At 42.9% G+C, this 25358-nt stretch overlaps 1 protein-coding gene across 1 annotated transcript in view; it reads left to right on the forward strand.

Moving 5' to 3' along the window:
* Positions 1 to 25358, forward strand: part of RHBDL3 (rhomboid like 3) — a 68573-nt gene that overhangs the window by 14905 nt on the left and 28310 nt on the right. Inside the window, exons 3-6 of the mRNA XM_051992389.1 lie at positions 7647 to 7805; positions 14523 to 14747; positions 20569 to 20717; positions 24228 to 24340. Coding sequence (XP_051848349.1) covers positions 7647 to 7805; positions 14523 to 14747; positions 20569 to 20717; positions 24228 to 24340 — 646 coding nt within the window. The remainder of the gene's footprint in view (positions 1 to 7646; positions 7806 to 14522; positions 14748 to 20568; positions 20718 to 24227; positions 24341 to 25358) is intronic.

Raw genomic sequence — 25358 nt, forward strand, 5'->3', positions numbered from 1 at the left:
AGGAAAGGGAAAGGATTATAGATTTGTAAATTTAGAACAGGAAATGACCTCTGAGCTGGTCTCAAAGGAATATAAAGAATATATACTCCCTTTTAAGTTTTTATTTTAAAAATTATTTGTTTTATCTTTTGTTTTTATATGATCTGCATTTTCCAGTAGAAAGTCCTCCCCCACTACCAGAGATCCAGCCTTTATAACAAGAGAAAAATAATCAATACAGCAAAATTAACCCACATATGAACTGAGGTGACATGATGGGATATTCCTTACCTACTATATACCATATTTACAAAGAAGGAAGGGTGGTACCTTCTTACAACTTTTCTTTAAGGCCAAGATGGGTCATTATAATTGTGTTTAGTTTTATGGCCTTGTGTTTCTTCCATTTACATTGTAGCAGTCATTGTCTTTGCAGTATTGTTTTACTTGTTGGATTTGTCTGTTTGCATCTGTTCTTATGTCTTCCTATTCTTCTCTGAATTTTGTTTCCTAAGGAACAGTAATATTCCCTGACATTCATGTAGCATTGTATGTTTAGCCATTCCCTATTCGATGGACGTCTGCTTTGTTTCCAGTTCCTCTCTACTACATTTTTGTATTAGTGGAAGCTTTCTTTTGATCACTCACTTCCTGGAGAGATACTCCTGAAATGTTCTAATTTTACAGAAAAGGAAAGACAAGTGATAACTGAGATTACATAAGTAATGTCTAACAGAGCTGAGATTCAAACCGGGTCTTTTAGCTCCTAATCTATCATTCTTTCCCTTAAACCATGCTATCTTAGTGAAAGAAAATGAATTTGACATAGGTTCATTTATTTTGAATTGGAAGGGAATTTAGAGATTAATGAGTCTAACTCCATCTTTCATAGATGAGGAAACTGAGTCCCAGATTGGTAAAGTGATTTGCCATGGGTCACAATGGTAATAAGTGCCAGAAGTTGGATTTGTTTCAGGTGGAGAGTCAGTTTGGGAGATGGGGCTCCAGGGACAGAATCTGGATGCCCTGTTAACTGCCTGGGTTGGACAGGCTAAATTCTGCACTGACATTTCCTAAAACTGCCAGGAGACATCTCCAAACTTCCACTTCTTACTGTCTGGAGGAAGGGATACAATTTACCCTATTTATATACAAAGTTTAAGTACCCAGATTCTCACCCTGAATGGATTTGGAGCTGTCCTGTCCTCAGTGCTGACTCGCTCTCAGGATCTCTTGGGCTTCTCCCAGTTTGTTAGATTGTGCTTTCACAGACCTCAAATTGGAAGGGACCCTCAGAATTCATACAGTTCATCTCCCTCATTTTATAGGTGAGGAACTCAAAAGCCCAGAAAGTGAGAGTTCCTGGGATAAGATTTGAACACAGCTCATTTGACTCTAAATCAAAGGTTTCACCCACTGCACCATCTTACCTCACATCATGCCATGTGTCAGATGGGGAAACTGAGGCACAAAAACTTATAAAACCCAGCTTCTTTAGCTCTGAATCAAGATCTCTTTTTTTCTGGACCCCCTTTCCCCAAGTTGGGAGATTGGGAAAAGACACCAGGCATTCTGTAGTTATTTGGGGTATTAGAGTGTCAGGGAAAGGGTTTGAGGAAGGGGAGATAGATGTCTGAAAGCCTGGTGCTGGGGAGGGGAGGAGCTGGGGGGGATTAGGGGGCCCGAGGGTGGGGGTGCTGGCTGGATTAAAAATTCCCACTGAGCCGCTTGAGGCTCTTTTCAAGGCCATGGCAGGTGGGTGGGAGGAGGGGACTTGTGGGGGCTTCTCCTTTAGTGCCAGCACTTTGCGTCAATGGGCTCCCCATTGGGCCCGTTTAGCCTCCCTCTGCTCTCCCCAGCCCTTTCAGACTGCATCTTTAACTTGGCCTTATGCCTCATATAGAGCCCCAGCCACCCTGGGTGCTATTCAGAACCCTACTGCCTTGAGGCTACTCCCTTAACCCTCAGGTCCAATTCAGCTCTCCCAGCTGGGCCCCTGTAGCCTCATTCATTGCTCACATTCCTCCAGCAACCCAGCCCTGGACTGGCCACACTACCCCCCTCTTCCCTTTAGATTCAGACCACCCCCAGGCTGCTCAGTACTTACTTTCCCCGTTCCCTAATTTAGATATACCTCCCTTCTTTTAGTGGAGCGGTTTCTGACCTCTTTTGTGTCCTGCATCCCTTTGGCAATAGGGTGACTCAGCCTATAGACTCCTTCTCCAAAGAATATTTTTAATACATAAAATAAAATGCATAGAATTACAAGGAAAACCCATCATATTTGAAATATAGTTATAAATTTTTTTAAAGTTCTTTAAGTTTAAAGTTTAAGTTTTTTAAGTCTCCAGGTTAAGACTCTTTCTCTTTTAGAATGTTTCAGGACCTCCCATCCAGTCAGATCAACTCTTAGATAATCCAGGACCCCCTGAAATGGTAGGGGGAGGAGTGGAACTTTTAATAGTATAATCAAAACAATGGAGTATTGTCTTTTGTTTTTTAGGGCTAGCTTGCTCTGAGAGTGCCTAATGAGGGTCCCAGCCTAAACATTTTCATGCTGAGTTTGAGAAGTAGGAAGCCATGGGGCACTTAGAGCCCCTGAGACGCTGAAGGAATGGCCCTGTATGTCATAGCGGATCTCAGACAAAAGCCATCCTAATTAATAATTACAGAAACAAGTCATTATATCTAACTGACAAATAAGTGCAATTGTAGTCGATCAATAAACATTTATTAAATGCCTACTATGTGCCAGGCACTGTTTTAAATACTTGGGAAACAAAGAAAGGCAAAGGATGGCCCTTGCTTTCAAGGAGCTATGCAAACAACTCAGTTTACTCATCTGTCAGATGATCTGGAGAAGAAAATGGCAAACTGCTTTAGTACCTTTACCAAGAAAACCTCAAGTGGGAGGTCACAATGAGTCAGGATTAAGGGACCAAACGACAACAAATGTAAACAAAATATGTGACGATAAATTGGAGACAATAAACAGCAGAGGGAAGGTGCTAGAATTAAGGGGGACTGGGACAGGCTTCCTGAAAAGGGTGGGATTTTACCTGGGACTAATGTAGCAGTGGTGCCTTCAGTGGTAACAGAGAAGTTAGGAAGAAGGAGAGAAGGATGATGAGTTCTGTTTTGGATATATTGAGTTTCAGATGTCTACAGGACATCCAGTTTGTGATGCTCAGTGGGTAGTTGGAGATTTGAAAGTGGAAGCCAAACAGAAAAGTTAGAGCTGGATGAGTAAATTTGAGAATCATAAGCATAGAGATGATAATTGACTCCGTGAGAACTGTTGAGATCGCCAAGTAAGATACTAGAAGAAGAGAAGAGAACCCTGTGGTTCCCACACTTAGTAGACATTTCAGGGCAAAGATCCTGAGGAGAATCATATAGGGAGGAGGAGAGCCAGGAGAGAAGAGAATCCTAAAAACCTAAGGAGTGGAGAGAGTGTATAGGAGTGGATGGTCACCATGATGGGTGGTGTCAGAGAGATTAGCATTAAGAAAATGTTATTTTGGACAATTAAGATTTCAATGGTAACTTCAGAGAGATGAGTTTTGGTTGAATATTGAGGGTAGAAACCACACTGTAGAGAATTAAGAAGAGAGTGAAGGGGCACAGTGGTTAGAGCACTAGCCCTGAAGTCAAGGGGATCTGAGTTCAAATCTGGCCTCAGACACTTAACACTTCCTGGCTTGTGACCCTGGGCAAGTCACTGAACCCCAATTGCCTCGGCCAAAGAGAGAGAGAGAGAGAGAGAGAGAGAGAGAGAGAGAGAGAGAAGAGATGAAATGGAAGAACCTATTGTAGACAGTTCCTTCCTTGTAAATGAATTTAGTCACAAAAGAGAGGAGAGATATGAGATGATAGCAAGGATACCTGGATCAGTTTAGGACTTTTTTTGAGGATGAACATGTTTGTTGGCTGTGGGGAAAGTAAGTGAGAGATTACAGGAGAGATTATTTCTATCTGGATCTCATCAGAGAAGAATGAGATCGTAATGAATCACCTGGCATTTGAAAAGCACTTTACAGATATGTCATTTGATCCCCACAACAATCCTAGGAAGGTGTTTTTATTATCCCCATTTTATAGATGAGGAAACTGAGACAAATGACTTGCCTCTGGTCTTATGGATAGTAATTGTTTGACATGGATTAAAACTTGGATCTTCAGGATTCCAGGATCAGTGGTCTAACTCTAACTGATGTATTGTGTGATACAATTTACAAAGCACTTTTCACACATTTTACTGAAGCCTTATAACCCTATGAGCTGGACATTATAGGACTTGAATATGGAGACAGAACTTGAAATTTATTGGCACAGGGAACACCCAGCTGAGGAAATTCGCTCCACTGATGTGGAGTCTTCTCTCCCCTGCGACTTAATCTTAGTTGCCTAAAATTCTTGAAGGTTAAGTGACTTATTCAGGGTTCTCAACTCATTATAAGTTAGAAACAAGACTCAGTCCCAGTTCTTCCAGGTTGCCCTTCTCCTACAGATATTATGCTTCCCATTTTATAGATGCAAAAGATGAGTCCCAGAGATGTTACATAATTTGTCCATGGTTGGGGCAAGCCTTTTGGTTTTGATTTGTTCATTTGACTTGAAGCCTTATTCTAAGCTTAAAATTTGATTTGGTGGGGGTCATGGGTAGTGGGGGTATAAGTAGTCTTTTTCCTGCCCTAATACCCACCCTCTTCTCTTCCCTCTTCCCTCTGCATGTGAATGATTTTTCGTTTTTTGTTTTTAGAGATTTTCCTCTATCCTCATAAAACCTCTCTCAGTCCATGCCCCAATTCTTCTTCTGAATACTATTTTTGCCCCGTCTTACCTACTATTGGGGCTGATGGGTCAAGTGATGCCAGCCCAGCTGTGTCTGGGAAGCTCCTATTGCAGCTGCCCTCCCTTCACCCCTCATGTGTGCTCAGCTGTCCCTGACATCTTGTTAGTAGGGGTGCCAGTCTCCCCTCTGGTGGCCCGTCTGGCCCCAATTTGGTGGGGCAAGATTTTGGCAGAGAGAAAGATGCCTCGGACTCACTCCAATTTGTTTTCTAGCTCATCCACTCCCCACTAGGACTCTTGTCATGTGCTTGTGGGAGGCTAAGGGTAAGAGGCAGAGGGCAAGCACGGTCACGGGGACAATGGGAGAATACCCAGGGGATGGAGGAGAGCAGGTGGTCCTTTGTCTGGAGATGGAATGAGGGCAGATGGGCCCTTTCCCTGAGCTCACCCTCCCCACTCCCACCCCCAGCCAGAGAACGGGTCTCCCAAAGGATGGGGGGATGATGTCAAATTCCTGCAGGACCTATTGGGAACATGTTGGTGGTGACTTAGCTACAGCAAATGTTGTCCATTCCACTCTTTCTCTGACAGACAAAGGGTAGGTTCAGGGGATTCTGGGGTGGCAGGGAAAAGAGAAGGTCTCTGGTAAGGTAGTGTAATCTCTTGGGCTATTTTAGCACCTTAGATGTTGAAAGGGACCTTAGACTGTATGCTTATTACTGAGGTAATAAGGCAGTAAATAGCAGGGGCAGGATCTGAAACTAGTTCCTCTGATTCCAAATCTAGCTCTCTTTACATGATACCTTTGCTGTCTCAGTCCCAGGGAGACTCTTTACATACCTTTGCTGTCTCGGTCCCAGGGAGAAAGGGCAGGATGGAGCTCTTCTACTCTAACCTGTACTAGGGCAGCATCCTTGATGGCCCTCACTCAGTCTCCTCTTAAAAACTTCCAGTAAAGACGGGACCTCTACCTCCCAAAGTAGTCTATTCTCTTTGTCAGCAACTTTCCTAATTAGGAAGTTTCTTCCAGCCATCCAGCTGACAGCCGCCTCTCTGCAGATTTAGGAATCCTGCCTGGATTCCTGACTCTTCCCTTCTGTGGGCGAGAGAAGTGACTGCCTTGTCATCAAATTACATGAAGCACCCACCTGCCAGGCAGACCGTGGAGCTCGCTGGATCAGCTCCCAGGGGACTCATCACCCCATTCCTGCCCCTGGCTCGGCCTGCTAATGATGCTCAGTCGGGAGGTTCCCAGCCTCCCCAATCCTGCGCATCTAGGCCAGGTGGGCCACTCCTATGTCCTGGAGCTGTCCATTCCCCAGCCTTCCTGGGCCAGGTCCCCCGTGAGCCCAGAATCAGATCAGAGGAGCCCTTTGTTTGCTGCACTGCAGGATGGTAGTGAGCTAGGCGTGTGCTATAGCCGCTTCTGGGTGGATACATGTCTGTGTCTAGCTGAAGACCAAGTTGCAAATGCAGCCGAGAGACCAATGCGCACATTCTGGGAGGATCATCTCTGTCTCATGTTTCCTAAAATCAGGAAGACAGAACAGAGACTTTGTGCATGATGGGATGATGGTGCAGTGATAAGAGCCCTGGATTTGAAGACCCAGCTCCCATCCCTTCTTAGCTTGACGCCCCTTTTCCTTGTGGAGGGAGGGGTTGGACCAGACAATCTTATACAATCCCTTTTACCTTAGAAGTTTAGTAATTCTAGTATCTTATGACTTGGGACAAAGCAGAAGTTGCCAAATGGACCAGAGAGATGGTCCTGAGGTTGCTTGGCTGAAGGCAGAGGGCAAACAGCCTAATGGGAAATGAATAGAGAAATAATAAATTCTTATAATAGCATTTATATAGGTTTGAAAAATGTTTTACACACTTGAACCTCACAACAATCTATAAGGTACATGCTCTAATTATTCCCATTTTACAGATGAGGGAATTGAGTCTGCTAATGTCTTCCATATATTTTGCATACATCTTGCATCTATCAGGTTTATTGTTTCCTCTAGATTTCTTTCTCCACTCCCAGCTCCCATTAGAAGATAAGATTCTTGAGGGCAGAGATTGAATTTTTGTCTTTCTCTGTACCCTCAAGCGCTTGGTATGGTTCCTGGCAAACAGAAAGTGCTTAATAAACGCCTATTGAATGCATACATCTTGCTTCTGTCAGGCTTATTGTTTCCTCTGGGGTTCTCTCCCCACTTCCAGCCCCCATTAGAAGGTAAGCTTCTTGGGGGCAGGGATTGAATTTTTGCCTTTCTCTGTAAAGCACTTGGTATGGTTTCTGGCAAACAGAAAGTGCTTAATAAATGTCTATTGAATGCTACATAGATAGAGAAATGATGGGCTCAGATATGCTGATATAGCTATGTGCACACACATAGCTGTGTATGTACACATGTATACATAATTCATATGTATATGTCTGTGTGTACCTACATACATGTGTGTGTAGATATAGATATATAAATCCCATAGCCAAGGTGAGAATTTGTTTTGCTTGATTTTATGTTTGTAATGGTTTATGTTTTTCTTACTTTTTCAATGAAAGGGATGAGGATGGAAGTAGGAGGGAGACAATTCAGATCTGAAAATAAAATTAAATTAAATCTTAAAAAAGAGAATTTTTTAAAAAAAATCTTAATAAATATATGAGTTTTGTTAGCATGACTTGAACCTGAGGGAGGTGAAAAGATTTGCCAGGGATCTTACATTTAGGAAGTGTGGGAGTTTGGGTCTCATCCCAGCCCTGAGCTACAGCCACGAGGCTAGCCAGGTGCCCCAGAGGAGACCCAAGGGATGGTGGAAAAGGAAACCAGACTTGGGTTAGATCTGAAGGGGATCCGTGATTTCTTTCCTTCCTTCCACAGTTCGACCCTGGGAACACCGGCTACATCAGCACAGGCAAGTTCCGGAGCCTCCTAGAAAGCCACGGGTCCGAGCTGGACCCACATAAGAGGGAGGTGCTCCTAGCTCTTGCCGACAGCCATTCGGATGGACACATCTGCTACCAGGATTTCGTCAACCTGGTGAGCAAGCCAGCCCAGGTTCTCTCTCTCTCTCTGGGCCCCCCTGTGTCTTCAGCTTGGAGCCCCACCTGCTCCTTGGCCAAAGACTTCTTGGAGCCCCTCTCCTGACTATACTCAATGGTGATGGTGTATGTTGGCTTTGTGAGGGATGGGAAGGGGTGAGGTCGGGATAGAAGGTACCTCATATTTAATTCTGTATAAACACCTCAGGGCTCTCCTTTACCTTGGGGTTATGTCCAGTCTGATTTGGGAAGGAGGAACTGGCTGTCTTTGGAGAGCGGTTATTGTCATGGGTCCCCGGGAAGCTGGAGGTGCAGTGGTCAAGCTGACCTAAGGGGAGCTGAGATTGGACAGGCTGAATTTCACCAGGGGGGTATATAATGGAGTAGATTCCAAATAAGGCAGCCAGTTGGGTCAAACTCCAAGCAACCACTACATAGAGATATCTGCAGGCTGTATATTGACTTAGCAAATACCATATTTATATTACTTATGTTTTATCACTTTCTTATTTATTTTGTTAAATGTTTCCCAGTTACATTTTAATCTGGCTCAAGCTGTTTTGGGAGTGTTGTGGGGGGAGTGTTTGCCATCCCTGGTCTAGAGCCCAGCTTCTTAAACTGTGCTTCATAACCCCAAATGGGGTTGAGTAACAGAATGTGGGGATTGTGAAATTATGATTTCGTATCAGCAAATGTTTGATTTATATGCCCATTTTCTGTATCTAAATACTTGGGGTTGCCCTGGTCTAGAAAACTGAGTGCTAGGTTGGTGAGCAAGAGGAAGCCAGCCTCCTCCTTCTAGCTGTACTACTCACTGAGTGTGGGAGTGCTGCTTTCTGAAGTCTTCCCTCTGAGTTTCGGTTTCCTTGTCTATAAAATGGAAGTGAGAATTCCAGCTCCTTCCATGTTGCCCTTGGAAAAAAACAAGAAAGAGGGTCACTGAGCTCCACAGAAGGAATTACTTGGACAACTAAATTGGACCACATAAAATATATCATCATAATCTAAATACTTTGTTGAAATAATGTTTTTATGTGATAATATATATATTTAATATAATTTTATCTAATATATAAATTTACATGTTTATAACATATAATTCTATATGTGATAATATACACATTTAATATAATTTTATCTAATATATAAACTTATATATAATATATAATTCTATATGTGATAATATACAAATATATAACAATATATAACATAAAAATATTTATAATATTTATTTATTGCAAATAAAGTTTATTGAAAGGATATCTATGTGCAAAAATAAATTCTATTTGTAAGGGGAAAAGAGAACAAAACAAGGGTTTTATTAAGTGTCTGTCATGTGCCAGACCTTGTATTAAGCTCTTTACTAATATTATCCAACTTGATCCTCATAACAATTCTGGGAGATAGATGCTTTGATCACCACCACTTTACAGAAGAGGAAACTGAGGCAGACAGAAGTTATGTGACTTGCCTGAAGTTACACAGGTAGTAAACGTCTGAGGCTGGAGTGTTCCATCACCTAGCTGCCTTTGAGGAGATGTCATTGTGTTATAGTGAATAGAGAGCTAGGGTTTGAGTTTCATTTCTGACAGATTCTGACTGTGTGACCCTAACCTCTGAGAATCCTGGGTCATTCCTTGGGAATTCTAGGTGAAGAACAGATACTGAAGGAAATTTTCTCACCAGAGTCTCCTACATGAAGAAAAATCACAGATCTAGGCCCTCAAGCTTTATACATGTTAGAAGTAATGTCATTCTCATCTGTCCTGATATCAAATAATTTCATCTGTGTGATATACTTCCTTTAAAATGATTAATATGGTCACATGGGATAGGAAAAGAACAGGTAAGATGGGAATCAGGAAAATGGGAGCTACTTTGACAACAAGCAGCAAACATTTGTTAAGCACCTACTATGTGCTAAGTGCTGGGGATATGAAGAAAAGTTAAAAAAAAAAAAAAGCCTGCCCTCAAAGCTTACATTCTAATTGGAGAGATGATATGTAAATAATTGGTACATTGTAGATTTATAGAATTGATGGAAATTATTTTGAGATGAGAAGACACTTGCAGGAGTAAGGCCGAGGAAAGGACTTCTGCAAAAGGTGGGAATTGAGTTTTAAAGGAAGCCAGGGAGACAAAAATCAGGAAGAAAAGTGTTCCAGATAAGGGGGACAACCAGTACAAAGGCTTGGAGGTGGGAGATAGAGGAACAGCAACAAGTGTGTCAATATGGCTCAACCATGGAATGGGGTAAAGAAAATGAGAAGACTAGAAAGTGAGGAAAGGGGCAGGCTCTGAAGAGCTTTAAATGCCACACAGAGATTTTTTGTATTTGTATTTTTTGTATTTGCATTTGATCCTGGAGGTAATAGGGAGCCAATGAAAGTTGTTGAGTAGGGAAGGATAAGGTCATCACAGCTGTGCAAGTCACATTCCATCTGGACCTTGGTTTTCTTAGTTCTAAAGTGGAGGGTGTTGGACTGGATAATTTCTAGGGACTCTTCCAATTCTCATTAATCTTGGCTAACAGGATGGCATTGCCCTTGGGCTGCAAATAGGCAGAAACACATACAGCTCTTTGAGGTGCAGAAGGACCACCATCCCTGCCTGAGCTTGTACATAAGAAGCTTCCTTTCTCTTAGAATCTTTTGGGAACATCTGAGAAACATGGAAGACAAATTGAGTTTAATGAGTAGAACCAAAGTGTGATCCACAGGGAGGTTGTTCAAGGGTTTCCAATGAGCTGGTTAGAGCCCAAGCCTAATGAGAGCAAAGTTGATCCGTGTAGAGACCAGTCAGCTTCCTTCTGTTCCCCAGCCAGGACTTCCAACTCCCGGCTATCTGGATGGTCCAAGTGAATAAGCCCATCCAGGCTTCCTTCCCTACAGGGTATCAGTAATGGCAGATCTACACAAAGGGCTACATGCCATCAGTGCCTGGGGCTGTGCTGCTGCTTCAGAATTGGGCATTTTTTGGTGGGAAATAAAGCTCACTAAAGGAAAGGCTTGTCATCTTTGGGAGGGGAGCTGGTCCCCAGAAAGGGGGCAATCTTAGCCTTGTGAATGGGCTGAATGGTAGAATTCATCCCTGCTTCAGAGTAACAGCACTGTGTGGTTCTAAGTGTCCCACTTGGGGCTGTGTGTGTGTGTGTGTGTGTGTGTGTGTGTGTGTGTTAGTCTATTTGTAGATATTGCAGGGAGGAGAAAGAAAAATTCTCTGCACATATTGAAGAAGAAAAAGTATATGTGTATGTGCTTGTGTTTGTGTCTGTGTGTGACTTTCTCTCTGATATTTGGAAAAAGGAGAGAGAAGATATGTGAATGTCTTTCTATATGTCTACAGATTTGAGGGGAGAGGAAAGTGAGAGAAAATGTGTGTGAAGAGAGAAAGTCTATGATATCGGGGAGAGGAGAGAAAAGGGGTGTGTGTGTGTGTGAATCTATTTCCATATACTAGGGGGGAGGAAAGAGAAAATGTGTGTATGTTTCTATTTGCAGATATTGAGGAAGAGGAGGGAGAAAGTGTGTGTATGTTTCTGTATGATTGCATATGATATTTGGAGAAAAAAGAGAAAATGTGAATATTTTCTGTATGTCTGCAGTTTGGGGATAAAGGAAAGAAAGTGTGTATGAAGAGAGACTAGAGAAAGTCTGTGATATTTGGGGAGAGGAGAGAAAAGGGGTGTGCGTGTGTGTGTGTATGTGTGTGTGTTTCTGTTTTCAGATATCAGGAGAGAGAAAAGAAAGAGAGAGGGTGGTAAAGGGTTCAGGTAAAGGGTTAAAAAGGATGAGTCCCATCTCAAGAGTTGGAGAGAAGTACACACACTCGAAACCAATGAATAAGACGCATTTTACAGTAATCTGTGAACTGGAGCAAATGAATGGAGTGAAAATGAAATGCTAAAAGGCCCAAGAATAGAGGAGCCACAGAGATTCAGAAGGGTTGTTCAGGGAAGGTTTCCTGGGCTGGACTGAGCTGAGGGAGCGCATGTCTTTGTTGGCAATTTGCCTCAGACTACTTCTGCCTGTCGGGCGCTCTCTCCTTTGCCCACTGGGCCTCCTGCAACTTTGGTTTTCTGGAGATCCTGATGTGATGTGATTCGTAATCAGGGAGCATTGTTGGAAAAATGTTGTAATGGGAAAAAAAGAAGGGTATTTGGGGGGCAGGAGCAGCCCTGGATCCCCCAAAACCCTACCTGTTTTCCTTCATGTCATTCAGCCCTCTTATTTAATCCTGAGCCAAAGCCATTGTCCTCTTTACATATGATTGAATAATAATAACAATGGTCCACTTTCCTGTAGCTCTTCACAGTTTACAAAGCACTTAATGTACCCACTCGGCCTAGTCTTGCACGTATTGCTCCCCTCTAGCGTAATTGCGTGCAGGTGTCTGGGGCCGGGCTTCCATAGGTGAATGGAGCGATTTGAAACACAGAACAATCTAATAACCCCCAGACAGCTGCTCTGGTCATAGCTGAAGAGCTGTGCTGATCACACTTGAAGATTATAAAGGCCAAAAGAAGTGGCCATATGGGACCATGGGAAAAGCACCAAGAGGGTAGATACGTACCTCACTGTCTATCCTCCACCTCTCTTTGGCTGGAAACCAGGTTCAGTGAGAGGCTAGTCAGGCTTACCCAAGTTAAGTGTCAAGTAATTGTCAAGTATCTGAGTCAAGTTTTGAACTCAGGTCCTCCTGATTGCAGGGAGGGCTGAGCCACTTAGCTGCCCTTATTAATTAAACACTTATTAATTCCCCTTCATATGCTAGGCACTTGCTAAGTGTTGGGGCTGCAAAGAGGCAAGAATCAGTCTCTACTCTCAAGAAGCTCACAGTCTAAGAGGGAGACAGCAAGCAAAGGACTAGGTACAAACAAGGCTAAATCGGAGATAATTAAAAGGGGAAGGCACTAGAATTAAGAGGGAATGAAGATATTGAGTAAGAGGAGAGAGAAAATGTATTTATTGTATGTGTTTCTGTATGTCTGTGATGTTTGGGGAGAGGAAAAAATATCCATGCGATGTCTTTCCGTATGTCTGCAGGTTTGGGGGGGAGAGGAAAAGAGAAAATATGGATGAAGAGAGAAAATCTGTCTGTGATTGGCTGTCGGAGGTGGGATTTGGGTTGGAACTTGAAGGAAGCCGGGAGGTAGAGATGTAAGGGGAGTGTTCCAGGTCGGGGGCTGGCCAGGAGATGGAGCGGTCTCTGGGACTGTGGCTGATGCATTAGGGGAGGGAAGAGTCAGCAGCCCGGCTGTGTTGTCAGAGCCGCACTGAGGATGTGGTCAGTGTGGTCACAGGCAGGGATTAAGTACAGCCTGAAGAGGGGAGCCTGAGTCTTGCCTGGCTCAACGTGCAAGTCTAATAAAATGCCTTCCTTAGTTGGGGTTGGAGATCAAGTAACGTACTGAAAACAAGCTCAGCTGGGAGGCCGGTGGAGAGGAATCAATGCGCTCGGCTTCAGAATCCAGCTCTGCCATTTACCTACCGGGTGTCTTTGGGTCAAGTACTTAACTTCCCCTAGGTCTCAGTTTCCTCATCTATAAAATGAGAGGGTGGGACTAGGATCATCGGCATAGCATAGGAAGGGACCTTGGAGACTCTGTAGGATGACCCCTGTTTTATAGATGAGAAACTGAAGCCCTGAGAAGTTAAGTGATTTTTGTCCAAGGTCACACAGCAGCATCAAGGTCAAAATTCAAACACAGATCCTCTGCTTCCAGAAATCATGCTCATTCCACTCCACCATGTTGCCCCCTTAGATGACTTTCGATCTTCCTTCTAATTCTCAATCTATAATCTTGTATTCTGAAGTTGGAGATTCAATGCCAGGACATACAGGAATTGAACTTTCCTCTGGGTCACATATATGTAGCTTTTAAGATCATTAATCACAGGAGCAGCTAGATGGCCCAGTGAATAGAGCACCAGCCCTGAAGTCAGGAGGACCTGAGTTCAAATCTAGCCTCAGACACTTAACATGTCCCAGCTGTGTGACCCTTGCAAGTCACTTAATCCCAATTAAGGTTAAAAAAAAAATCATTAATCACAGATTTTAAATAATGGAGACCTTAGAGGGCATCTAATCAGACTTCCTCATTCTAGTAATAAAGGATACTATGTTAAGTGATACAAGCAATATTTAAACCCAACTTTTCCAACTTTAAATCCCTTGTATCACGCTGCCACTCCATCACTCCAATACTGTTTGATTTATCTTTGCCCGATCTCGGTCTCTTATTCTGGGGACTTCTCACTTGAGATTCTGTCCGCTTGGGTAATAAAATAGCTCTCTCTTGCCCGAGAGACTCCAGCATCCATCTCCCCTTATCCTTTCCCAGTTATCTCTCTCCTGTCTGCCTTAGCTCCTTCTGTCACCTCCTTCAGGAACATTGAAAATGTCTCTTGCCCTACAACTCTTAAGGGAAAAATATCACCATTATTCATGTATTTGGGCATTTCTGTTCAAACCTTTAAAACATCCAGGAAATATATTTTTCCAGGGAATGGTGATGTGGTGTGAGTGGGGAAGTGATGAGATCCTGGATCACATTCAGTCTGCTTTCTTTCTTTTTCCATTGCCCAGCTTATTTATGCTCTTTACCCTCCCCAGGAAATGGCTATATTTGACTCCCCTCCCCTCCCCAGGTAGGATGACTTCAGGAGGAGGGAATTCCCTATCTGAGATTTAATTTTTATGCTTTTCTCTACAGATGAGCAACAAACGGTCCAACAGCTTTCGCCAGGCCATCCTACAAGGTAACCGGCGGCTGTGCAGCAAGGCATTGCTGGAGGAAAAAGGACTGAGTCTCTCCCAGCGGCTGATCCGCCATGTTGCCTATGAGACCCTACCTCGTGAAATTGATCGCAAGTGGTACTATGACAGCTACACCTGCTGCCCCCCGCCCTGGTTTATGATCGCCATCACTCTCCTGGAGGCATGTGGTACTTCCTGGGGAGATGGGTGGTGGGTGAGGCGGAGGGAAACCCCAGAGTCCTTCCCCACTAGGTGAGGTGAGCCAGGGGTAGTAGAGAGGGCAGATGAGAAGCCGACAATCCGAGAGAAAAAAAAGGGTTGGGGGGGCGAAGAGCAAATTTCTGTTTGTGATTTCAGGAAAATCCTATTACAACAAAAACCACTGCAGATCCTTCATGGAACAAAATGATTTTCCAGTCCTCAGTTGATGAATGGTTCTCTTACATCATTACAACAAATTCCAAAGAATAAGGAAAAGTTTTAGGCAGCCCAGGGAGCTCACTGTACTGGAATTGGGCCTGATTTTTATATTCTGAGTCAAATTCTTCCTGTTGTTCTTCAGATGAGTGCCATTAGGTTCATCTCTTTGCCCCTCTGAACCTCAGTTTCTCCTTCTATAAGATAAAAACAATGCTGCTTCCCCTTTCCCTGCCTCATAGGGCTTTTATGCTATAAAATGAAATTTTAAACATAGAAATTGTTTAGATATAGAAGCATTAGATATCAACCAATCATTCCACAAGCAAATTCCACATCTGCTATGTGGTAGGCTCTGTACCTAGGGTTTTCATAGAGAAAAATGAAAAATGATTCCTGCCTTTACTGAGTTTACATTTTATACATTGGTATATATATATGCATGTGTGTATGTTTTTTATATATTATGTACACACACACATATAATCTAGAGGCTAGATCATTGGCTAATGCGTGAAAAGTGTTGGGGTGGAGTTAAGGAAACTTAACTAAGTCCTGCTTAGTTTACCATTTACCAGCTAGCTGACTGTGGGCAAGAGTCACTTAATCTCTGTGCCTCAGTTTCCTCCCTTGTAAAATAAGCATAATAATGCCTTTAGAACCTGTCTCACAGGGCTTCTGTGGGCTCCAAATGAGACATTGTACTTTGTAAACCTTAAATATCAAAGTCATCATGACAGGATTTTTTTTAGGTTGGTTTTGTGCTGGGCTTTTGATATCTTTGGTATTTTGGCAGCTAAGTGACAAAGTGGATAGGGTACTGGACCTTAAAGTCAGGGAGAGCAGCCTTAGACGCTTACTAGCAATGTAACCCTGGGCAAATCATGTAGTCTTTCTCAGCCTCAGTTTCCTCAGCTGTAAAATGAAGCTAATAGGATCTACTCTTAAGGTTGTTGTAAAGATCAAATGAGATAATATTTGTAAAGCACTTGGTAAAGAGTAAGTGCTAGTTATAGGGAATTCTGATAAGAAAGCTCCCTCTGCCATTGTAAAGGAATCCTTGTTCTATAATTTATCACCCCAAAGGATTATTTGGCTTACTGAGAGATTACCCAGGTTGGACTTGCTGGTCTACGAGTCAGAACCCTTAGGGAGAAGTCAGACTCCTCAAGCAGTAGTTTTTCCATTCAGATGACCAGGGAGTCTTGTCAGCGCCACCGAGCCTTAAGTCAATGAACCCAGAGCTCCATTAACAAGGCTTTTTGAAACACCTCCTGTATACCAGACACTGTGCTAAGCTCTGGGGAATTTAAATACAAGCTGAAAGAGTATCTCCCATCTTCAAGGAGCATTCTCATGGGTAATAATAGTTCATGTATTGCCCTTTAAAGCTTACCAGATGTCTTCCATATGCTATCTCATTTGAGCTTCACAACAATAGGCTGTGTGTGTGTGTGTGTGTGTGTGTGTGTGTGTGCACGTATATGCACAGGTATACAATTATCATCCCCATTTTACAGATGAGGAAACTGAGGTAGAGAGAGACTTGCCCATGGTCAGAGTCTGAGGCAGGATCTGAACTTGTCGCTGTGACTCCAAATCCAGCACTTGACATTGCACTGCTTGACAGTCTCAGTTGTCGGCATATGTCAGAAATAGATTTGAACTCAAACCTGTCCTGATACTGAAATCTACACTCCAACTACCACTCCATGCTGCCTCTGTAGAAGTCAATTATTAGAAAAAATGCATATGATTTCTACCACGTTTAACATATATTGGACTACTTGCCGTCTAGGGGAAAGGGTGAGGAAAGGAGAGGGAAATTGGAACACAAGGTTTTGCAAGGGTTAATGTCGAAGAATTATGCATGCATATGTTTTGAAAAATCAAAAGCTTTAATAAAATTTAAAAAAAAATAATAAAAATATATATGCACACAAAATCTATGTGAAAATATAAAAAAAATCTATATAAAATATGTATGATGTGACATTTCAATATTTAATGGTACACATCTGGTTTTCACATCGTTTTAATAGTCTCCTGTTATTCCATTTTAAGTGTGCACCATCTGAATAGAAGTCTCCTAATTTAGGATAGAATTTCAGAATAGTTGAATTGAGGAAAGTAGAAAAGGAACCATCTCCCCTTCCCACATGCCCCACTCCCATTGCTAGCTGCCTTTTCCTGGGTGTCTGTGTCGTCTCTCCCCTTGTTCCAGCTCTTCCATCAGGTTTACAGATTTAACTATCTATCTAATCAAATAGTAGTATAATAATCAAGATCTCTGGTTCTTTCATTTTCATCACATTACAGAAGACCTTATCCATTGGTCTGATTTCGTTTGGTTTATTGCTGTGACTTCATCCTGGGCAGTTTTATTTGCAGTGGCAATTTTTGAATCTCATTTGAGTCTTTCAGGTTCCTGTGAGATAGACACAGCAAGGCACTATTATGCCCATTTTTTCAGATGAGTAAACTAAGGCTCAGGGAAGACAAGTGTGGGTACAAAACGACAGACCCGACTCCCAATCTGATGCTCTTCCTGCTGTTCCCTTGAACTAATGCTTAAAATCCTATGTAAATCTATTTATTAACTTCTACTTGAGGGCTTCTAATGATGATGATGCGTTCCCTTTAGAAGCTGTTCTCCCTGTCAGCTCATCAGCAGCCTGTTTGGTTGGTTAATGCTTCAGTGGACAGAATGGTTCCCTGGAGTTCTTAGACAAGGACTGACTTACTTACCCCTCCTCTCCCACCAGTGCTTGAGGCTGTAGTTTAGCCTAGCCTGCACAAGAATAGTGATATAGTGACATCCAGTTTAACCCCATCGTGTGGCAACATCAATTCCGTGGAACGCTCTAGGTTGGGGAGAAGAGCTTCAAAAACCATGGCCACAAAACCTGTAAAGACCATTCCTTGCACTCAGTCTATTTACCACTAGACCAAGTCACCAGTATTTTAAATACAAGCGTAATGAGCTTGATTATCTGGCCACTCAGCGTGCAGCAGCATGGGGGAGAGGGGAGACGAGGAGTAGACATTTTGACAACAGCAACTGAAACAAGGCAGTGAGGGAAGCAAAAGGAGAAAATTAAAAATTAGACGCCAGTTTGGGAAAAACCTCACTCTGGGACCATCTGATGTCTGTCATATCAGTGCTCCTGCATAAGACCTGTGACCCTCCCCTCCCCACTTAGGACCATCCCTGTTTTACAGTTTGCTCTTATTTTAATTGATGTCTTCTGACTACAATAGGGCAACTAAGTAGCATAGTAGATAGAGCACTGGGTTTGGAATCAGAAAAAAATGCTTCTTGAGTTCAAATCTGGATGCAGACACAAGCTGTGTGATCTGGGCAAGTCTCTTAATCCTATTTGGCTCAGTTTCCTCATCTATAAAATGAGTTAGAGAAGGAATAACCAACCACTACAGTATCTTTGCAAAAAACAAAACACAACACACAAATGGTGTCACAAGGAGTCATACACTACTGAAATGACCCCACAACAACAAATCTGGTTCTAAATCCTCTTCATTTCCCAATAGCTAGCAGTATTTCAGTATGGAACAATGACTGTTTATAAAAGGACTGTGGGTGGATCATAAGTGATCAAAAAAAGTAGAATCATGTGTGTTCCATTTGCTCAATTTAAAGATTGAGATGTATATTGTACAATATATTTTAGAAAGATTTGCATCCAAAATGGCTAAAATAAGCCATGTTTCAGAATTTCAACATATGAACTTTTATTCTCAGGAAAATTATTGTCAATAATAAGCAATTCCTTGGTAATAATAGAAGGCACTTCCTTCACAACAGTTTTGTGAGGTTTGTAGTTAAATGTTTTTCTATTCATTTTACAGAAGGAAAAACTGATTCCGAGAGAGATTAGGACTTTATCCAGGATTATATAGCTTGTAAATATCAGAGTCAGGATTTGAACCTAGATATTCTGACGTACTTTATAGTATCTTGACCTTATGTGGAATGCCAGGTTGTCCATATAGACAGTTGAGGTATATAACAGTAATCTGAAGCCCCTGAGACCCCAAACTCTACCAGTCTGGCAAATAGGGATGGGGAGTAGTCAGTAAAAAGAAATATAACTACTACAACTATTACTATTACTACCACCACCACCACTACCACCACACTACTACTTCTACTACTACTACTACTACTACACCACGCAAACTACTGCTACGTGCTGAGAGGGAAAGCATGAGTGCATTTACTCTATTCCAGGCACTGTGCTAAGTGCTCTGACAAATATGTCATTTGATCTTTACTATAAAGCAAATGCTACTATTTTCCCCATTTTACAGTTGAGGAAACTGAGGCAAACATAGATTAAGTGACTCGGCCAGGATCACACAGCTAATAAATATCTGTGGTTCAATTTTAACCCAGGTCTTCCTGATTCCAGGCCCAGTGTTCTTTCCATTGCACCACCTAGCTGCTGCTGTCACCATTTCCCCTGCTACCCACCACTATCACCAACACCCCCACTATCATCACCCTCATACCACTATTTAGCATCTATATGTCATAAGATTTGCAAAGTGTTTTACATGATATATCCACAACCCTAAATTTGATCCTCACAACAACTTTCCGAGGTAGGTTTATTATTATTTTCATCCACATTTGACAAAGGCAGCTAAATTGTGCAGGGGATAGAGTGCTGGACCCGAGTCAGAAGTACCTGATTTCAAATCCAGCTTCCGATGCTTATTAGCTACACGCTAATAAGTCACTTGACTTGTCAACCTCATTTTCTCCATGTGTAAAATAGAGTTTAATAATAACACTTTTCTCTTAGGAATATTATGAGGGTCAAATGAAATAATATTCATTAAGTAATTGCAAATTTTAAAATACTGTGTAAATGCTAGCTATCATTACTGGATGAGTTTCTGGAGAAAAAGTACGAAGGAAATAAGTACAAATGAATAGAACATAACTCAGTGCAAGGGAATTGGGAGGGAGGACACTAGCAGCTGAAGGATCAGGAAAGGCTTCATTTCATGGAGAAGGTGATGCTGGAACTGAAGGAAGAGAGGGATTAAAGTACTATATAAACATCAGCCAAGAAGCATAATAATTAATAAAATTGTAGCCTAGCATTAGGCAGTTTCTTTAGGATTTTCCCAATATCTGAGCCATAATGAGTAGCAGGAAAATTAATTTTTAAGTGATAAGATTCATGCATTGATTTAGAGCTGGAAGAGACCTTCTATATTATCTAGTCAATCCCTGTCATTTTACCCACAAGGAAACAAAAAACCCAGAGAGCTAAGACAAATTCAGCTGAGTGGGAGGGAAGGATTAGTTACTATAGTGACTTCTATGACATTGAAAGAATGCATATGTTAAGTTTTTCTCTAAATTTAGGTGCCCTGGGGCAGAGCCCTGATCACCTCACCCTAGTTACAGCCCTAGTCAGCAACTAGTTTCCCGGGTGATAGAAATGGTTGTAATTCACCTAGGAACTCGGAGTGTTTATCAAAAGGAGTTAGATTCCCAGGCATTTCCAGCCCCAGTAACAGAGACTCCCCGTTTCTTGGCTTTTGTCCAGATCGCCTTTTTTCTCTACAACGGGGTGGCCTTGGATCAGTTTGTGCTGCAGGTCACCCACCCCCACTACCTGAAGAATGCTTTAGTTTATCACCCCCAGCTCCGAGCCCAGGCCTGGCGCTATCTGACCTACATCTTCATGCATGCAGGGTAAGTCTCTAGCTTCTGTCTTCTCTCCCCTAGTCAGGATCATTCATAAAATAACGTATGAAATAAAAGAGTTTCTATGGCAGAAGTAGAAGAGAGGGTAAGTAAAATGGCAGCCTGAAATCATGGTTCATTTATAGCCTATCTCTGACACTTCCATGAACAAATCACAACCTCTCTGAGCTTCAGGCAACCCTAAGACTTGTTTATTTATGAGACTTCCTTATGAGGATGTTCCAGAGAAGAGCCTAAATATAGTATTCTCTTCCTTTTTTAAAAAATGGTTATTTAATCATTTGTTTTTGTGGGTGGATATTAAGTTTATAATAAACAATTTTTAAAAGTAGTAGAAAGTAAGAATATATTCATGATGATGAGATGAATAGACCACAGCCAAAGGGCATATCCCTTGGGGCAACCCAGTGGCTAGGTGGGTCCCTGAGAGGGATTCTGATGGGATCCTTTTCCCCTTTGTTGAATTTCTTGCAATGACTGGATTATCTTGATACATGTTCAATACAGAGTTACTGTATACCATCAGGAGTCCGAGTTGTAACAACGTTTCTGAAGCAGGCGGCTCCACAGTCAGCATACCTTGTTTTGAGTCCTATCTTAGAAAAGGTCCCTTTTTCTCTTTGTAAACTGTGAGTTCCACTAGGAAATTTAGCCTGCCTTATGGCATCATATATATCATATCATGTGCTATCATAATAATCATAATAAAATCTTTACCTCTTGATTTGGACATGGTTTAAGCCTAAAAATTCTAAGATACCTCATGATACCAGTCTGGAACCCCACTATTTTTGAAGTTTCCCTGAAAAATAACAATAGATTTGGAGCTGGATCTTAGAATCTTGCAGTCCAACTTTTTCAGAGAGGGTCAAGTGCTTTGTCCAAAGTCACTTTTTTTGTGGTTGTTATTATAGTCGTTTTTCAGTCACGTCTGACTCTTTGTGACCCTATTTGGGGTTTTCTTGGCAGAGATATTGGAGTGGTTTGCCATTTCCTCCTCTAGCTCATTTGACGGATGAGGAAACTGAGACAGACAGGGTTAAGTGACTTGCCCAAGATCACATTGAACCCAAGTCCTCTGATTTCAGTGCTGTTTCTATTATACCAGATCAGAAATGACCAAGCTGGGGATGCCAGCTCAGGCCCTTTGGTTCCAGAACCAGAGATGTTAATTTTCACTATCTGAGGCAGTATAGTGCAGCAAAAAGAATGCTAGAGGGCTCAAGCACAAAATGATTCTGCCTGTGTGAAATTGGGCAAGTCTGTTCCTTTCTGGGGTCCTTTTTCCTCATCTGTAAAAAGGAGGTTGGACTAACTGTCCCCTGAGATCAGTTCTAGCTCTGATCTCAAGAATTGTAAATGTAAATTGAATTTATGAGGGCCACAGGTCACAGAGTCAAGGAGAGATTGGGTGGGATTGATGGCATGATACCACCCCTCATTTTCTTCCACTCCATGGATTGTTTCCAGGGTCACAGCCACGGAAGGTAGATAAGGGTCATCTTCCTGATTTCAATCAATATTTTTTATTCCTGTTTGAAACTTTCACAGCCTGGGTGTTCCCTTCTGGGAGAGACACAATCAGTCAGGCCCTTGCATCATTTCCATGACAAAGGCCAACTTGCTGGCTATGTGGTCACCCAGGGATGGCGGGGAGACTTCACTAGAGCAGCCCAGACATTTCCTGAACTCCAGGTCACCCTTCAGGGTCCAAGAGTTCAGGACCCCAGATCTCCCCTCCACTGACATCAAAAGGGTAAACAATCTAGTTTTTTCCCCAATCTTTCCCACTGAACTTTTGGGGGAAAATGACCTGTTGACCTATTGCTCTCTAGAGTGGGCTCACCCTTGGGAAGGGAAGGAGGCAAGCCTAGTGTTTGGTTCCCAGAGCTTCATTGTTCCTTCCCCTGCTCTGAAAGAGCCAGACTAGCCTGGCGGGCTGAGAGACCCATTGTGCCTTTCACTTCCTGCTGAGCCTTTAAAATGGTAATTGTCTCAGTCCCTAATTTACTCCCCTGCCAGGCTGGGGAAGGGAGGGTACTTGTGCCCTGGCGGGCCATCCAGGTGGTTGCCAAAACTCAAATCAGAGGGAATTGAGAAGTCTCAGCAGAGGGCAGGTGGAGAGATTGTTAATCTTCTCTTCTCCCCCTCTCCCCACTTCAGCTTTTGATATTCTCCTTGTGAGAAGTGGGGGTGCTCAGGCTCATTAATTCCCCTGACCATTCAGCCTATCCTTGAGGCAGCTGGACACTGATAAATCAATCGGATTCTGTCACTGGAAAGAATGACCAGCTGAGAGGGGTTGACGCCAATTAGGTTTTATGGAGCTTTTCCAAAGACTGGGGCAGAAAGAGGCCAGCCTTGATGTGGGAGTTACCCCTAAGAATAGCCTCCGCCTTCTGCCGCTGGATCCATTTGGGTCCACCCTCCGCCCCACTTCCCCACCCCAGTGATCCTGGTCTCACATCTTGTTCTTCTGGCCTTCATCCCCACTGGAGACATTCTCCAAAAATGAAATGTTATAATGATCAGGGCTCTGAGGTGGCCAGTGGGAAAGTATGTTGGAGGCAGAGGACACAGGTTCAAATCCCTACTGCTGCTTACAAACTTGGGCAAATCCTTACCTCTGGTAACTCCGTTATCTGATCTGCAAACTGGAAGAGACTGGACTGAATGACCTCTGCGGTCCCTTCCAGCTCTAAATCTATCATCTTTTTCATAATTGTTCACTCTAGGTAGAGCAGGGGAGAATGTATACTTTGGTGCAAAACCTCATCTGTGGGTGTCCACAGTAGATAATCCACATGTCTGAGTGACAGACATGCCCTGATGGGTAAATCAGGTGGCAAAGTATCAGCTGTCACTTACTAGAGTGAACAATGGACACCTGGCCCAGAGCTAAGAACTGAACCCTAGGAAGAGAGGGAATAAGCATTTATTTAGCACCTACTATGTGCCAGATACTGTGCTAAATGCTTTTTAAAATGTTATCTCATTTGATCCTCCAACAACCTTGGGAGGTAAGTGCGATTATTATCCCCATTTTATGGTTGAGAAAACTGAGACAGACAGAGATACCCATGGCCTCCCAGCTGGAACTTTAAACTGAGCCTCAAGGAAGCCACTCTCCACATTCCCTTTAGCAGCCAGGAGCTGAGTGACATCCCCTTCTGGGGATCCCCTCTTGTCCTTCTCTTCATCCTCCTCCTGTCTGGCTCTTCTCCTACAGAGAAGGGGAGGACACAGATAAGAAGGCAGATACGGTGAGGAAATCTTGCACAGCAGATTGGGCGCTTGTCTGCTGTGCCAAGCCATGAGACAGTTTCCAGTAAACTCCTTCCTTCTCCCCAGAGAATGGAAGCTATTCCTCTCAGTCTCTTTCAAAAAAAATAGGAGTCTCCCCTCAGTCTCCATCCCATACTGGATGGAGGCAGGGGCCCTTTTCCAAAATTCCAAAGACTGACTGTCTCATGGAGCTCTTCTCTCTCTCTGGCACAGGATAGAACACCTAGGGCTCAACGTGGTCCTGCAGCTCCTGGTGGGTGTCCCCTTGGAGATGGTGCACGGAGCTGCCCGCATTGGCTTTGTGTATGTGGCCGGCGTTGTGGCAGGTAGGTGCAGACTGAGCTGGCCACCTCAAAGCTGTCTGGAAAAACTCCCATGTTGCCAAGTCATATGCACAATAGGGGAGGGTCTCTGGGTCACTGATATATATTTTTGGCTCCCTTTTGAAAAGGACTTCACATAAAGTCAGTTACATACCTGTATGGACTATTTGGCATATGTCCCATTGATCTTCAGGTAAATTCTACTCCGATGTATCTAAAATGAGGATGTTAGAAAGGGAAGGATGTAGAGGGCCATGAGAGAGGAGGAGTGCTTCAGGGACCCAGTTTTGGAGATAGAAGGAGCCTTAGCAATAATCTTGTCCAGTCCTTCCATTTACATATAGGAAACGGGTCCAGAGAGGTTGCCACCTGTCCCTCCCCCGTGCACTGCAGCTTCCCATCACTGTCATTTGATCTAAGTCACTGCTGCACCCTTAGCCCTCCCGGGCCTATGCATCTGTCTTCTAACTGAAACTTTTCTCTGTGTATTATTTTCCCCAATTAGAATGTGAGCTCCTTGGGAAGAAGGACTGTCTCCCTTTCTCTCTTTGTATCTCTGGGGCTTGACACGTAATAAGTGCTGCCTAAATGCTTTCTCATTCATTCATCCATTCACTCAGTACTCATTCATTTCAAGGTCATGCCAATTATGAAGCCTTTGAGGCACGATTTGAATCATAGCACTGGAATTATGAAAGACTTTATTCCTCGTACAAAGCTTAATAAATGCTTTAGCTGCTTGTCTATCTATCCAGACCAACCTCTTAATCTTACAGATTGGAAAACTGGGCCCAGTTAAGGGTGATATCCAGAATCATATAGCTATAAGTGACAGAAGCAAGATTTGAATCCAGGTTCTCTGACTACATAGCCCTAAGACTCTGTATCTTCCTTCAAAAACAAAGAAAAATCAGAAATCTGCCCAAAACACTCTTATCTTCAGCTGGTGCTTTGTGGGAGCCACCTGGCCTGAAGTAAAACAAGTTGACATCACGATTTAAAGGATCTCTTTAAATTATTC

The sequence above is a fragment of the Antechinus flavipes genome, chromosome 4, assembly GCF_016432865.1.
Source record: "Antechinus flavipes isolate AdamAnt ecotype Samford, QLD, Australia chromosome 4, AdamAnt_v2, whole genome shotgun sequence".
Taxonomy (NCBI): domain Eukaryota; kingdom Metazoa; phylum Chordata; class Mammalia; order Dasyuromorphia; family Dasyuridae; genus Antechinus; species Antechinus flavipes.